The 17,856-nt window shown below is 40.4% G+C and overlaps 1 protein-coding gene across 1 annotated transcript in view; it reads right to left on the reverse strand.

Moving 5' to 3' along the window:
- LOC122815022 (leucine-rich repeat serine/threonine-protein kinase 2-like) overlaps positions 1–17,856 on the reverse strand; it is a 2,570,681-nt gene that overhangs the window by 1,841,653 nt on the left and 711,172 nt on the right. Inside the window, 1 exon segment of the mRNA XM_044087274.1 lies at positions 17,137–17,398. Coding sequence (XP_043943209.1) covers positions 17,137–17,398 — 262 coding nt within the window.

Consider the following 17,856-nt stretch of genomic DNA (forward strand, 5'->3'; position numbering starts at 1 on the left):
AGTAACTACAGAGGGATTAAACTGATCAGTCACAGTATGAAGTTATAAGAGAGTAGTGAAAGCTAGGTTAAGAAGGGAGGTGATGATTAGTGATTAGCAGTATGGTTTCATGCCAGGAAAGAGCACTACAGATGCAATGTTTGCTCTGAGACTGTTGATGGAGAAGTACAGAGAAGGTCAGAAGGAGTTGCATTGTGTTTTTGTGGACTTAGAGAAAGCAGATGACAGGGTGCCTAGAGAGGAGTTGTGGTACTGTATGAGGAAGTCGGGAGTGTCAGAGAAGTATGTAAGAGTGGCACAGGATATGTATGAGGGTAGTGTGACTGCGTTGAGTTCTGTGGTGGGAGTGATGGATGCATTTAAGGTGGAGGTGGGATTACATCAAGGATCAGTTCTGAGCCCTTTCTTATTTGCAATGGTGATGGACAGGTTGACAGATGAGATCAGACAGGAGGTGGACTATGATGTTTGCGGATGACATTGTGATCTGTAGTGAGAGTAGGGAACAGGTGGAAGAGACCCTGGAGAGGGGGAGAAATGCTCTAGAGAGAACGAGAATGAAGGTCAGCAGGACTAAGACAGAATATATGTGTGTGAATGAGAGGGAGAACAGAGGAATGGTGAGGATGCAGGGAGTAGAGGTGGCGAAGGTGGATGAGTTTAAATACTTGGGATCAACAGTTCAGAGTAATGGTGAGTGTGGAAGAGAGGTGAAGAAGAGAGTACAGGCAGGATGATGTGGGTGGAGAAGAGTGTCAGGAGTGATTTGTGACAGACGAGTACCAGTTAAGAGTGAAAGGGAAGATCTACAAGAGGGTACTGAGACCAGCTATGTTATATGGGTTGGAGACAGTGGCATTGACAAAAAGGCAGGAGTCAGATCTTGACGTGGCAGAGTTAAAGATGTTAAGATTTGCACTGGGTGTGATGAGGAAGGACAGGATTAGGAAAAAGTATATTAGAGGGTCAGCCTAGGTTGGAAGGTTTAGAGACAAAGCCATAGAGGCAAGATTATGTTGGTTTGGACATGTGCTGAGGAGGGATGCAGAGTATATTGGGAAAAAGATGCTAAGGATGAAGCTGCCAGGTAACCGGAAAAGAGGAAGGCCTAAGATAAGGTTTATGGATGTGGTGAGAGAGGATATGCAGGTCGTTGGTGTGACAGAGCAGGATGCAGAGGACAAGAAGAAATGGAAACAGATGATCCGCTGTGGCAACCCCTAATGGGAGCAAGAAGAAGAAGGTCTTATCAACAGAAGGAGTTGATTTTGACAAAACTACGGCACAAAGATTAAGTGCTAAATGTGGGAGATAGTGGACTGTTTGTGGAGAAAGATTGCTCAGTGCACACCAGGCAGAAGAGGAGTAAATATATTCCATTATCTAGGGATTGTCGAACAGTAGATGTGAGATTCAAACTGCTGTACCCTGCCATCTTCAAAGTGTTTTTCCCTGGAGGAGCAAAATCATTTTTTGATGACGTACATGCTAAGGAGGAAATACAAAAGTCTGTCCAAAAAAGAGTGAGCTGTGAATCAGAAGGAGGTTCTGCTTCATGTTCTCCTGGTGCTAAGACTACAGAGAGACTGAGCCCCTGAAATCTTTTCCACTGTTTCAATTGCCTGAAAGAAGGAAGAAAACATAAGAATCAACTAGAGGAATCTGGAATATGTTGGAAATGAAAAACACACAGGATTTGGGAGATGGAGCTGAACACGATTAAAGCTAGTAATTTGGAAATAGACAACTCTGGGATGATAAAGCAATAATTATACTTGTGAAACGCGACAGAACAGGAAAATCTGAAAATATTGAACTTCCTTGGACGTTGTTAAACTTATGGGGAACTTTAAAGCTTCTACCCTGCTTCATGTTATTAACGTTTGGAGAATAAAATCAGTTACCTGTAAACAAACAAATGTGGGATTACAAAGCAATAAAATTACCTTTAAAACATAGCAGAACAAAAGGATTTGGAAATATTGGATTTTTGTGGACTTTGCTAAATGTGTAGGGGACTCTAAACCATATGCCCTAAATTATCTCATTAAGCTTCAGAGAACTACTTTGGCGAGAGAAGGAGAAGGGAGAAAGTTAACTAAGTAAAACTATTTTTTTTCTCTCTTAATTGTAATGTTTAAATGTTGCATGATTTTCTTAGCAAGCTATGAAGTAAAGCTTTTTCAGTTCTTTTTTTAAATGTAATGGGGATATTTATATAAACAGGTGCTTTTTTTTTTCTTTTTCTCCCTTCTCTTTTTACCTGATCAGTTTTAAGAAATGTACGTACTGCAATGTGAGAAAAAAAGGGAGGAAGGAAGGGTCCGATTGAGAGAGCATGGCAAAAGAAAAATTAGTGTGCTTTTCCCTCATGCTTACATAGGCAAATGATTGGGTTAACCCTGGGATTTATCCAGCAAAGACATATATTACAAAACATGTAAATGGAAAAGAATACTGAATATTATAAGGCTTTTTCTGATAAACAAGATATCCTTAGCAGTTTGGATGTGGTTTTCATGTCGCCAGAAAATAATCTGATAAAGAGAAATGGCTTGGAGAAAATGTTTACAAAAGCATTCAAGTGTTTTCTTAGCTGGGAGGGCTATATAGATAACACAAAAATCAGATAGCATTTACTAAAATCACAAGCTGCTCATGCATCTTAGCATGACCTTTCTTTTTGGGTGTCTCTAGCCTGTGGGTGTGGCTATCATTTTAGAATGTCTGTTCTTATTATGCATATAGTTTTGTGTTAGGTTTTACGGGGGTATTGGGTTGTATGTATTTTTGTTTGAGAGTTTTCAATAAAACAAAAAATTCTGCAAGATATGATATAGGCTCAAATGGAGATGACAAGAAACAACTGTATAAAATATTAACCTGCCAAACACTGCATGTATTAAATACAAAAGTTGGAGCCATACATTTAACAAAAAAGCTGTTATACATAAACGGTGGAAAGAATAATCGCTTAAAAACATGATTCTTTCTAAAATGTATTTAAATATTAATGGTCTCATAGATAAATACAAAAAAGAAACAGTAGTAAATTATATTTAAAAATGTAGAGTGCAAGTAGCTATGCTCCAAGAGATGCACTTGGAAAGAACTGAACATGTGAATTTGATAAAGAATGGTTTTCAAGATGGCTATTCAGCAGAATATCTGGGGCAAAGGAAGACAGGAGTACTTATACTAATTGCAAGAGGAGCTCCAATAGTAATAGAAGAAAATATAAAAGACAATAATGAAAGATTTATAGTACTAAGGGGCTACTGGCAAGGGAAAAGGATTACACTGGCACGTATTTATATTCCACCAAAAACTGCTATAATGGAGTTTAAGAAAATTCTGGGATAAATAATCAGCTTTCAGTAAGGAATACTACTTACAGGTGGGGTCTGGAATTTGGTTTGCAACAGTGAAGATGTGTCTGGGGGGGGGGGGCCCAGAAAGGAAAATATAACAAAGGAGGGTAGATTTTAAAGAAATTTATGAAAACTTTTGGCATGGAAGATGTGAATTCAGTACTAGGAGTTCAGAGTAAATTTACATACAATTCTCTGAGATACAAAAACTGGACAAGGCTATACAGAATAAACATTTCACAGGAACATGCGCATTTAATTGAAGGTCTTGGTACGCACCCAATAACGATTTCAGATCATGTGCCAATAATAATTAAAACAAAAACACAAGGTAATGAAATAAAAACGAGACAATAAAACACTGGCACTTTCCAACTATCTGCTGAAAAGAAAGGCATTTAAGGAATGGGCAGCGGAAATTACTCAGGAGCTATTAGAGAGTATAGAAATTTCTTCTGAAACGATAGCTAGGGAGTGGGATAAAATTAAAGTGGAATTTAAAAATAGGGTGGAAATAAAAGAAAGGGAGATATGGTTAAGAAGTAACAAGAATTACTTAGAGGGACTGACTTTCTCACAGAACAAGAAGATTTGCAACTGCAGAATGCTAGACAGAAAATAATGGATTACCTTGATAATATGCATGAATTTAAAAATACTGCTGTTAAGCAACTGTTTTTGATAATAATCCTAGAGCATAAAAACTTTTAGTACAACTCAGGCAACAGAAAATGGAAAGGGCTGTCACCAAGGTTAAGGGAGCCTGCAACAAGGAAGAGAACAGGGGATCCTGAAGAAGTAATGGAAAAACTTCGAAAATTCCATGAAAGTCTGTATAAAGCAGAGAAATATGGAAATCAAGAAAAGGCACAGATAGAAATGTTTATGGAAGAATTAAATATGTCCAGGCTCGAGGTACAGAGTCAGCTGCGGTGGTGGTGCTGTGGTAGCGTTGTCGCCTCACAGTTAGACGTTGCCCGTTTGATTCTCAGTTAGAGCGTCTTCTGTGTGGCGACATGCGTGAATGGGCGTTCCTTCATTGAAGGTTGTGTGTTAGGCCCGGCAAGCCAGCAAGTAAAAATCTACTGCCAATCATTAGCGGACCGGAGTTCCACTGTGGCGACCCCTAACCGGGAAAAGCCGAAAGACAAGAGAGAGAGAGGGAGAGAGAGGCTCGAGGCAGAGAAGGCTCAATTACTAACAGGATAGTAGGAGGTGAGATAAAAATAATAATGTATAGCCAATCTACAGGAAAGTCCCCAAGAATATATGGTATTCCTGTGGAAGTCTGGTAGCTGGGGGGGGGGGGGTGATAAAGATCTTGAAGGCTTTATTTAACAGCATTTTAAGAGAAGTACCAACATCCTGGAAGAAAGTGGTAGCAGCTGTAATACCTAAAAAGGGTAAAGATCCATCAGATCCAGCTTCATACATGCCCATTTCAATACTAAATCATGATTATAAAGTGTTTATGTCTATAATGGCAAAATGAATGGCAAACGTGATGCCAAAATTGATAGATATGGATCAATGTAGTTTTGTGGAGGGAAGACAGACATTTGACAACATTAACAGAGCACTGATGATCCAGAGGAAAGCAGAATGTAAGAAAATACCACTGTTGTTGGTAGGTCTTGACACAGAGAAAGCATTTGACAGAGTGAGCTGGGATTTTATGAGCAGAGCAATGGAAGCATTTGCATTCCCTGAAAAAAATTATAAGGTTGATTCAGAGGGTATATGGGGGATCAGAGGTGAAAATTAAAGTATGTGGGGGTCCTCTCTGATAATCTCTGCTTGAGCAGAGGAACTAGGCAGGGCTGTCCTCTCTCCCATTTGTTGTTTGCATTATATTTAGAAACACTGGCAAAGAAAATAAGGGACTCAGAAATTCAAGGATATAGTTGGTATGGTACTCAAGAGAAACTGGCTCTATTTTCAGATTACATTATTTTATAACAGACAAAACCAGAAATGGACATTACAGTGCTGTGGAACATACTGAGACAATTTCAGACCTTTTTGGGATACAAAATTAATGAAGCCAAAACAAAAGCAGTAGCGGTAAATTATGTACTCACATACGAATTGGTTCAGCAATATCCATACTTATGGGGACATGATAAAATTTAGTATTTAGGAGTATGCATTAAAAACTATATTGATGTGGCAGCTAAGGATATGTAGGAAGAGACCAAACAAAAGAAGATAAAAAATTGAAAAAATGGAAGCTCTATTACATGGATATTGACAGTATGATACAAGCAATTAAAATGTTTTTAATCCCTTTAGTCTTATATACAGCTCAGGTATATTGTTATCAACCAGAGGAGAAGCTGTGAACAGTAATTGATAAAGAGATGAAGGATTTAATCTAGGAGGGGAAGACAGCAAGGGTCAAGTGGGATAAGCTTATTCTTCCAATAGAACAGGGCAGGGCAGACTGGGATTACCCGATTTGAAGGGGTACTTCAGATCAACACAGTTAAGGCTCCTATACATAGCACAAGCAGAAAACTATAACTCAAAATGGAAAGACATGATGAAGAAACAGTAGGGGGGGGGCTCAAGTAACATGGAGAGACTGGGATTTTGGATGCAAACCTTTAAGGAGAAATACAATAATCATACAGAATATTATATTCATAAAGTTGCAGAAGGTATTCTAGCAGCTAAGCCAATATGGGAATGGAGAGAAGAGATTCTGCTGATAGGGGGTGCCTGAAATTAGGGAATCAGGCAACAGGCAAGAGGGGGTGGCAATATACTAGAGAAAACTGGCAAAGGAACCAAGGTATTGGGAGCAAATAACCAGGAAGGGAAAGGTAAAAGAATGGGAAGATGCTAAGAACTTATTTGGACTGCAGGGGAAATACTGCCTTCCATATCAAGGGTTAATATCAGAATACAGGCAAAGAGAAAGAAACATGGGGCCCTAAACAAAAGACCAGCACTGGTAGGATTCTTAGTAGAATCTAAAACAGAAATGGCCATTAAGAAAGGAATAATTAGTACAGCATATAAAATATTGCATGATAACTATAAGAATCAATTAGAAGAGGTTAGGAAGAATTGGGAAGACAGATTGGATAAGCAATTCACAAAGAAACAATTGGGTGGTATACGTATGTCTCCTAAATATACAACAAAATCTAGAATATTTAGGATCTTTGCCTGGAAGTGTTTACAGAGATATTTTTATACTCCAAGCAGGCTCTAAAGAATCTTTCCTTAGGTAGACAGCAAATGTTGGAGATGTGATCAGGAAGAAAGAGGTAACTGGGAACATATTTTCTGGGAGTGTAATGAGTTGGCTGACTTTAAAGATTCCCTGCAGACTGCTCTGTCGGAGATGCTGGGTGAGCAAACTGAAGTGACTAGGGAAATTACTTTTTTTGAGCTATGACACAGAGTTGGAATTGCCAAGGCATAGTAAGGCCTTGGTGAGTCTAACTATGATGGCTGCCAAAAAGCAATAACTAGAAAATGGAAATCAAAGTCTAAACCAACTTTACTAGAAGCAACAAAGACAGTAACAGAGATAAAACAACTGGAACTGGGCTCTTTAGAAAAGGGTAGAAGTAAATTACATAGGAAAAAAATGGGAAATGTGAGACCACTACATGCAGAGGAGGAACAATGTTTAAAAGAAGGCAGGATTTAAATGAGCTATGCATTGGTTGACTGACAATGACTGGATATATTAAAAGTGATGTATAATGTTTGCAGCGACAGTTATGTTGGCACTGTTTGTAAGGTATAATGTTTGCAACTGAGATTGTGCTTCTAAGATTTATTTTCATTTATATAAATGTAACATTGTCTGTGTCACACATGATAATTTAATAAAGATGTTTCTTGTGTGTGTGTGTGTGTGTATATATATATATATATATATATATATATATATATATATATATATATATATATATATATATATATATATATATATATATATATATATATAAAGTATGACAAAGACCAAACAGCACCTTTGTTCCCCTGCCATAAAGAGGTTATTTACTTATTTATCACTCAAATAGGGGTAGTTTCCATGTTATGCCTAGTAATAAACCTAGACTGTCATGGATTACGGAAATCATAAAAATACAGAAATTAATACAACTGAATGGAAACTACCTTTTATTAATATTTCCAACAAATGTGAGGTTAGACATAGTGTTATTGTTTTCAGCATATGTGAATTCAGAGATGGCTCTAACTCCTTGGAAAATGCCCACAACATAGACTTTCAGTCTACAGTGTTAAAAGGCAATGCATGTTTACCTATGAATGTCCACAAATAAAAACAGTTGAGATACTAATTAAGAAACAATGACTCTAGGTATGGGTAAAGATTCAGCAGACAAATGCTGCATGCATCAGAGTTTTCTCCAGTGAAGAAAGGACATGCAGCTGAGTCTTTTTCTGTGAAGAAAGGATCTTCACTGAGTTACCATGAAGGAAAGCCAACAGCTACTACAGCAGAAGGTGAAAGAGAGAAGTAAACCAGACATAGCAAGGCTAAATGATGTTATTATTATCATTTGGGACTGCTCCTTCTTCATATCAGGAAGAACCACCTAAATTAGAGTGAAAGAAGGAAAAGACTACATGAAAATCCACTGCCATGAACTGGACAAGGGATCACAAAGCCATACTTCATACCTGGTCTTGAGATATTAAAAAGTGGGAAGTTTTGAATTTGCTCTTGTGGCAATGAAGTTAAAGACAGGGATATTCCAGACCTGAAAAATGTCATAAACCACTCTGTTTGACAGATTTTTCTCTCCTGCTCAGGGAATGTGGCAACTAAGGCAGTCTGTGACCATAAATGTCAAAGCTTACAGATGTTGTTCACTGAGGAAAAGACCTTTCTCAGATGGTCAGGTCAACAAATTTAAAACTTCCTTGCATAAAGAGGGTAGCTTTGTTCCCTCATGCCTTCTGATTTAACACACTGCCACCCTATTGTTGGTTCAAGTCAAGATGTCCACTGTATACGACAAGGAATAGAGGGCTATGGCTGACACTTGCCTAAATTCTAAAAGACTACTGCTACAGAGGTTTACATCCAATGGAAAATGCAAAATCTAAGTATTTAATTGTCCTATGGTAGTACTCACTCAGTTCCTTGGGGGGGGGGGGTTCAAAGGAAATAAGGTCCTGAGAACAGAGCTCCCAGTGCAAACTAACAGGGTAACTCTTATACCATCAAGAAGAAAGACCAACAGGAATGTCTATGGTATCTATGACATGAGATCATCAATATCACAGGGGACAATGAGTCCTCTGCACATGGAGACAAGTTAATGGAGTGACTACAGTGGCCCCTACAATATGAAAAAGGATCATCCTGAAGCCCTCATCGGCCAAAATGACTAACAACAGAGCTGAAACATAACTCTGGAAAGAATAAATCCTCTCTAGGAAGAATAAGCTTACTCTATGATCCAAACTGAACTTAACAGTCCCAAAACAGGTAACGTCTAAGAAGTAACTTGTATGAACTTTTCCATATTTCATAACGCCCTAACCTGTGAATTCAAGATCTTCTCAGACTTTCAGGAGGACCTTTCAAGATACTGCTGAAAGTAGCCAATCATCCAAGTAGGAGAAAGTACAATTGTGTACACTTACCATAAATGTAGATGTTCGAGTGTATTCACTGTTGCAGTCATCACACTTGGGTTATCTGCCTGCAGGTAGTCCTCAGTTGGCCTGAATGCCAGAGACTTAGTATTTTTGCATCGGTTGCTGTCACTTCAAGACTGACGTCAGGTTGTCAGGGGTATAAAAACAGGGAGCCGACGCCATTACATCAGTTTTTCTTGCCCTAAATTGTCAGGAGGCCCCAAAATCGAGAGCTAAGTTATGGTGGGAAAACGCCACCAGTAAAAAGTAAATACCAATAGCAATAGTTACAAAGACATGCATCTGGAGCATTTCTCCCCAGGCCTCTGTTGAAAATTGGCTTCGTACCAAGTCGGACTTTCCCGGTTAACAAAATGTTAAATAAAAATAAATAGTCCTGTAAGGGGTGAGTAATAGACTTAGAGAGAGGAGAGAGAGAGAGAGACAAGGGGTTGGAGGGTGGGAAACCAGGACTGCAACAGTGAATACATTTGAACATCTACATTTATGGTAAGTGTACACAACTGTACTATGTTCTTCGTGTTTCACTGTTGCAGTCATCACACTTGGATTGATTCCCAATGCTGAAAAATGGGTGGAGGCAGTCAAGAAGAGTTGGGGCTGGCTAGTATGCCCTGCAGGACTCCTGTTGCAAAACCTGCCCTGGATTTGGAAAAGATAGGCAGATGGTAATGCTTGGTGAAGGTGTGAACAAAACTCCAGGTAGCAGCTTCCAGAATGTCGCTGGTAGGGACTCCCCTGAGGAATGCTGTAGAGGTAGCAGTTGCCTCGTGGAATACGTTCTGACCCCCTGAGCGGTTAGTTTCCCATGGTGTTTGTAGCAGAAATGGATACATTGTGCTATCCATTTGGAAATAGTTTGTTTTGAAATGCCCTTGCCCTCTGCCCCTGGTGCAAAACTGACTAGTAACTGGTCAGATTTCCTGAAGGGTTTAGTCCTATCAAGGTAGAATCTGAGCTGTCTGTGCACGTATAAGGAGTGCAGGATCCTATCCTTTTTATTTTGAGGATTAGGGAAGAAGGTTAGCAAATGGATAGTTTGGTTGAGAGCCACACTGGACACCACTTTAGACATAAAGGAAGGGTTAGTCCTGTGGGAGACCCTGTCAGCATGAAAAATAATGAAGGGTTCCACAGCCATAACTGCTTGTAGCTCAGACACTCTTTTAGCTGAAGTGATGGCCATGAGCAAGACTGTTTTCCAAGAGAGAAATTTTATCTCTGCAGATGCTGCAGCCTCAAAGGGGGGTAGCGTGAGCTTTTCCAGTACAAAGTTAAGGTACCAAGCAGGGGTGGGGGCTCTCCTTGGTGGCCTTAAGTTTTTTGCCCCTATCAGGAACTGTTTGATGAGAGGGTGAGAGAAGAGAGATGGCTCAGTGTTGTAATGAGCTGCGATGGCATGGGCATGGATCTTAATAGAAGAGAAGGAGAGACCTCTGTGGAGTAGATCTGCTAGGTAATCCAGAATTAGAGGCAAGGAGGGCAGTGTTGTGTCCTCTCCTTTAGACTGAATCCAGGAACAATACCTTTTCCACTTGTCAGCATAAGATTTCCTTGTACTAGTCAAATTGTGAAACCAAAACAGATAAAAAGCAGTAAAATGGCAGCAGCAGAACCACAGCAACACTGTTTCTGCTGCATTATTAGAATCACAATAAATGGTGTAAGTCTTCTTAAAGTATTGGGTTTGGGCTCTAACAATGCCTATAAACTTCCAACTTAATTCAATGAAACATAAGCATAGTGGACTAGCGCCATATATATGTTTTTTGGTGTTGGTTCGCATCAAAGTTTTTGGACGAAGAATGTTAGGACACTAACAGGTATACAGAGAAGGGACAAAAACTTTGACTAGGTAATACTGTTGTCATACTGGTCGACTGGTTTTAACCATATATTTTTCTGTTTTTAACCATATATTTTTCTTTTTCCATTTCTAATTATGATAAAGACTTTGCAATGTTCTGCTAATGTAAAGAACTCATTTATATTTAACTATGTTACAGTATTAGTAATGTAGTTTTTTTATTCCCACTTTGGCGTTTTGTGCTGCAAAATGTTTTTTCTGGTAATATCTCTTTAATTTAAAAAAAAAAATGGTTTTAATTGTGTAATTGATATGGCAGTTTGAAAGTATTTAAACTGCAACTACATGTCATGTCATTTGTCTGATGAAGTTGGTGGAGGACATCAACGAAAGCGCTTACTTTATCTACAATAAAAACAATGTTGCTGTGGTTCTGCTGCTGCCATTTTTCTGCTGTTTACTTCCTTGTACTAGGTCTTCTGGCTTCAAGAATGATGTCCAGTACCTGCTTGCTTAGGCTGATCACTGGGGGAGAATTCAAGGAATAAGCCAGGCTGCAAGATTCAGGGTTTGCAGTTGAGGATGCAAGATCTGTCCCCTCCTGCTGAGTGAGGAGGGTTGTGATCTGGGGGAGTTGCCAGGGTGGCACTGGTGACAGGCTGCGCAGTAGTGGGTACCAGTGCTGGTGTGGCCAGTCTGGGGCAATCAGGATTGCCCTTGGTCTGTCCTGTCTTATCTTGAGTAATATTCTTGTGAGAAGAGGCAGAGGGGGAAATGCATAGATTGAAAGGTTTACCCACTGGAAGGATAGGGCATCCACTTTCCAGGCCCTGCTGTGAGGTGTCCTGGTGCAGAAGTTGCTGAGCTGGTGATTGTAGGGGAAGGCAAAAAGGTCCACCTCTGGGGTCCCCAATTTCTGGGTTAGAAGGCTGAAAGTGCTGAGGTCTAACTGTCACTCGTGTGGGTCTAAGAGATTTCTGCTTAACTTGTCTGCTAGAAAGTTTTGTTTGCCCGCCAGGAATTGAGCTTGCAAATGAATATGCATGTCCAATGCCGTGTTCCACAGGGCCATGGCTAGCCTGCAGAGTGGGTAAGAGTGGGTTCCCCTGCATGCTTGATGTACCACATAACTGTGGTGTTGTCTGTCTTTATTAGCAAGAGTCCTGGTGAGAGTAGGGATCAGAACGTGCTGAACAGATAGCATCTCTTTTTGGTTGATGTGCAGATGAATTTGACTTGGGATCCAGTGGCCCTGAATGCACTTGTCGTCCAAATGTGCCCCCCAGGCATAGTCTGATACATATGTGGTTAGGATCTAGGCAGCGTGGGATTGAGTAAAGGGAAGTCCCTTGTTGTGGTTGCATGCTGCTGCCCACTAGAGAAACTCTGTCCTTAGACAAGGTATGATAGGTATGACGGTTTCCAGGTCCTGAGAATGTTGGCACCAAAGACTTTTTAAGTACCATTGAAGTTTCCAAATATGCAGTCTGGCATATGGAACTAGTAGAATGCAAGAGGCCATGAACCCTAGGGCCTGCAGGATTTTCCATGTGGATAGTTGGGTTCTGGTGGCCATTTGAGGGAAGTAGCCTGTTAGGCTTGTTTTTCCAGATTAAGGAATGCCATCTGGGATGCTGTGTCCAAGCTTGCTCCCAGGAATACAATCTTTTGACTGGGGACTAGTTTCGATTTATTTTCATTGATAGTGTTCCCCAGGGAAGTTAGTGGTTCTTTACAAATGTCAGGTGCTGCAATAGCTTTTCCTGACTGTCTGCCTGAATCAGGCAATCGTCCAAGTAAGGGTAAATTTGAATCTTTCGCTGTCTGCAATAGGTAATGACTGGAGCCAGGCATTTTGTGATGACTCTGGGAGCAGTGGATAAGCCAAATGGAAGTGCAGAGTACTGATAATGCATAGATCCTGTCCTGAAACATAGGTATTTCCTGCATAAGTCCCTGATAGGGATGTGCAAATAGGCTTCTTTTAGGTCCAGGGTAACTAACCAGGTATCTTTAGACAGCATAGGGAGAAGCTGCTGAAGAGTGAGCATTTTGAATTTTGGTACCACCAGGAAGGTGTTTAGAATGGAAAGATCTAGGACTGGGCACCAAGTGCCCTCTTTTCTGGGTACCAGGAAAAGTCTGGAGTAAAACCCTTGACCTATCTGTTCTGCAGGAACAGGATGAATTGCCCTTATGGACAGCAGGGACTGAACTTGGTTTTGTGCCTCTGCCCACTGGTTTGGAGGAAGATCTGGGAACCCTTTTGGGGTTGGCAGTGAGTGGAAGTAAAATCTGTACCCCTGGGATACAATGTTGAGGACTCATCTGCTTTGGTGATGGAGGTCCATTTTTTTGCATGATGGGCAAGTTTTCCTCCTAGGGGCACGAGCAATTGGGCAGAGGTGAGGAGTGGAGTTGAGAAGTCATGGTGAATTTTTTCTGTAAGGGGATGGCTTAGCACTCCCTGTTTTATAAGTGGAGATACCCATTGCTTAGATCTCTGCATACCCTGAGAATGTAATCTGGGGGGTCTGTTTGACCTGGGTCTAGTTTGAGATGGCCTTGAGGTGGCTGGAAAGGACCAATGTTTCAAGGGGCGATGCGTACTAAATCTTGGTGGCTGCACTTGCAAAAAATCTTTGACTGTCTGCATAGACTTATCTTTTTCTTCCATCTTTTTTTAGAACCTCTTCTGCTTTGGTGCCGGAGTGTCCTTGTTCAAAGGAGCGTCTAGTAATTTTGATTTGACATGGTCTGGCAAAGTCTTCTCCTTAAGCCAAGCATGCCTTCTCAGTAAAGAATCAGTGACTGCTGCCCTGCAAGATGCATCTAGGGCGTCAAAGCCACATTGCAAGGTATGCCTGCTGACTTGCCTAGCAGAATGCAAAAGCTCCTGTAATTCTTTACTTTCTGCACAGCCTGTAAAGGTAGATAATTTTTGCTTAATAAGTTCCATAATATGCTGCTGGTATTTCAGCATGTGAAACTGGCAATTCAATGCCCTTATGGCGAGAGTTGCAGCGGTGTATACTTTTTTACCCCATCTGTCTAAAGCTCAGGGATCCCTGTCCGAAGGGATGGGATTCTTAGCTGTAGTTGCTTTTATGCTTTTATACAATTAGGCCCCTGGGAAATTACCTCTGGGTCAGCAGTAGGATTTTTGAAAAGAAATTGGTGAGAGTCGGGAAGACTCTGCAGTACCTGTCTGGTTTCCTTGGAGCAGGGGGTAAAGTATCCGGAGCTAGACTGGATTCCATAAAGACATCATCCACAACATCCAGAACAGGAAGGATAGCTAAAGGTCACTGTTGTGGCAAATCTAAAAATTCTCTGAGTCCCTTTTTGGACTGAGGATAATCCTGGCATTCCCAGTGGAAATGTTCTCAAAGTATGTAGGGTTTCCCCAAAAGAAAAATCCTCTGGAGGGGAAGCAGAGGGAATGGAGTCCTCTTGCATCATAATCCTCATAAGCAGATAAAGGCATGTCTTCATATTCAGAAACCTCAAACTCGTCGGACTCTTGGTCAGTTAAAGCTGCTGGGGACACATCTCTTTCATTTAGCAGGGGAAGGCTGGCTTCCACTAAACAACATAATCAGGTCTTCTGCCATTTTAAGCATTTGATGTTGTGGCAAGGAAGCAGGTCCTTGAGTTTGGGTCATAGGTTGTTTAGGCGTAGTTCGTACTCTTGGCCTTAGAAACTCGGTAGATTTAGACAGAACTGAAGACGCAAAAGAAGTCATCAGTTTGTGTCGAATATCAGTAATGCGAAGAACTTCCTAGGAAGCTGGTTCCTGCACAGCGGCTACGGACCCGTCCAAGGTAGAGACATCCGCAGGTTCCGTAGTCAAAGAAAATTCTCGCGGCACACAGGAATGGGTCTCAGTAGCAGCCTGCAAATCCATCAAAGTGGGCATCAGGGGCTGCAAAAGCGCCTCACTGTGGACCGGCGAACTGGCGACTTGCTTTACTGAAGCGCCGTCGGCAGTTTTGGACCTGTGTGGTCTGTCTCTATCCTTATGTTTTTTCAGAAGATCAGTAGTCGGATGGCTTACCGAAGCCATTTCGGAATAGAGAGATCGACAGCGAAAGTATTTAGTGACAATAAGGGCCCGACGATGAATAGTTCGAGCATTGAACAAAACACAAAAGCAACGGCGAGGTATGTCGTGGTCTGGGACTAAACAGGCGACGCAGTAAGAATGGAAATCTCTGTGTGGTATTTGCTTTCCACAGGCAAGACAGTTGTTAACTTTTTCTGACATCGGTTACAGCTAGAAAAAAGTATCCCCAATGGGGAACTTAGCTTTACAAGACTTCAAGATGATTAAATTCGGAAACAAAAACTCAGGTAGCGGCCGACTGGCACTCGTGCGAACTGCTTCTGCTTCGGGCTCCTCAGCAAGAAAGACTGATGTAATGGCGACAGCTGCCTGTTTTTATACCCCAGACAACCTGACGTCAGTCTTGAAGCAACAGCAACCGACGCAGAAATACTAGGTCTTTGGTATTCGGGCCGACTGAGGGCTACCTGCAGGCAGATAACCCAAGTGTGATAACTGCAACAGTGAAACACGAAGAACATCATATAGTTTCGGAGTGCAGCTGCCAAACTTGCACTTGATACAGGCATATGACACTGAGCCTAACCTAAAGGGCAGGGCCTGAAACTTGAAGGCATCTGAATCCACCCTGATCCTAAAGCAGTTCCTATGCACAGACCAAATGACAATGTGTTAATATCTTTTTCAGTATACTACAACTGTCACAGCATGAGTGCCATTCATAACATATGTTGATTATTCTCCACAATAAAGTAGCGATATCTTTATTATAGAAGGGATGACATATAGGAATGTAGCTATAACAACTGTGTCACAGCGAAGTTCTAACATATGAACACTGCTGTTATGACTAAGAAAAGTTTGAGGTGTTAAAGAGAAGGCAGTCACCACACATCTGCACCAGAAACCTAACCATTTTGAAAGCTGTAACTCACTTCCCACTGTCAAATAAATTGCCTTCAGAAGCTCTTATGAACCTGAAGGTTTTAAAGTTGTTACAGTCATGTAAAAGAAACCACAACTGAACTACATCATTAATAAAACAAAAGCTTTAAAAGTTGTTAAACTCTTCATGTTGCCATACTTTTTTTCAACTAGCAGTACATCAAGGCAGCAAAAATTCATGTGTTATGAAAACTTGTTTGCCTCTCTGATCATAACCATTATTTATAGGTTTGTGAAACAACCATGAAGTTCACCTCTTAAGCTTGGCCTTTGAGTTGAACTTATTGTATCCATTTCTTGAAAACAAAACGTCTTAGTTATGATGGGAGATTTGAGCATAATCATCCAAATCTCAAATTATAATCATCCATGTTGAAAGCAGTAAAAGAGAAGAGGACAAGTATTATTTAAAACAAAAGAGGAAAAAGGCAGCATGTAATATAAGCTATACTCGTATACACTTAACAACTAAAAGACAGCCTTCATCACAAAAAAATGAATGTCATAAATCATTCCTTGAAATACTTCAGATGCTTTTTCTATCTAGTTTCTTGACCTGGCAATCCTAATGGGCATCCCAGAAACACCATTTTTTTGAAGACACATATGAAGTACTGATCTTACACAGCAAGAGAAAAAATGTAGTGCGACAGCTATGAAAAAAGTACAAGTCGTATATTTGTAATGAAAAAACTATAAAATAACGTGCTACATCAAGCATTCTACAAATGCTACTGTGCACACGTGTGAGCGAAGTAGGATAGTTTATGGGTCTACAAACAGAAAATATCAGTAAAAACATTCTTTTGCGACCACTGTGTGCATGCGAGTGTGTGCACTTAATGACAATTTGTTTGTGTCTTTCGGCTTTTCCCGGTTAGGGGTCGCCACAGCGGAACTCCGGTCCGCTAATGATTGGCAGTTGATTTTTACGTACCGGCTTGCCAGGCCTGACGCACAACCTTCAACGAAGGTACGCCCATTCACGCATGTCTCCACGCAGAAGACGCTCTAGCTGAGAATTGAACCGGACAGCGTCTTACTGTGAGGCGAGTGAAAAAAAGCAAATGTATAAGTGGAGTAAAGACTGAGAAACGACTGCTTAATGAAGACATACAAAAATGATACAGAGTGAAAGGTTTTGTAATTCTACTTTTTAAGAACAGCATGTAAACTGATGGTTTGCCTGACAGCACCCTACATACATATTCTAAACCAGATTTAGACAAGTCAAATAGAAGTCAAGCTAAAATTATCCTTTCATTATAAAATAATTACAGAAACACCTTACTTGTTTGTCGTTTTATGCTCGAGTCTTTATTACTAGGGAACAGAGGACTCAGCCAAGAAGATTCAATTTTTCCAATGTGTAAGCCACTTAAGCTGATTGTATTATTTGTTTGATCCAATCCTAGCTTCTTTAACAGCAAGCTGATAATCATGTTGTCACCCCTTTTGATGCTAACACTGAGAGCGTCTCGAATATCTTGTTCACGTGCTCCATTGTTCAACAAGAGATCTACTAGAAGGGGATCATTTCCCTTTTCACAAACCTAAAATATGTGGCCAAAAAGAAAAGAAAAGCACACTCACTAAATCTGCAAATATCTTTTTTCAGGAAAGCATGTATGCACAAGCCACACTGATCATGTACTTTACCTTCTGCACAAAGTAATACTTCAAGTACCAACATGAAATGCGCAGAAAGAATGATGTGGAACAATATTATGTAAACTTACCTGTTTTACCTAGTTTTACTTTGAAAGAAGATGGCTTACAATACAGAAGAAAAAAGTAAATTTAACTATAAAAGTAACATATAAATGTTCTGGAATATTGTAGAAATTCACATATGTCCTACATTCCTTTTTGGTTACTGTTTTGCCAGCAGGATGCATATTAATTTACAGCTGCACAATTATAGATGACATGCAACCTACCAGAGAACAGCAGTGTTATGGATTTTTAACTTTTCTAAAAGCAAAGATCAGAGTCAAAATCATATTAAACA

This window comes from Protopterus annectens, chromosome 11.part0 (genome assembly GCF_019279795.1).
Source record: "Protopterus annectens isolate FY-2018-M chromosome 11.part0, PAN1.0, whole genome shotgun sequence".
Lineage (NCBI taxonomy): Eukaryota > Metazoa > Chordata > Ceratodontiformes > Protopteridae > Protopterus > Protopterus annectens.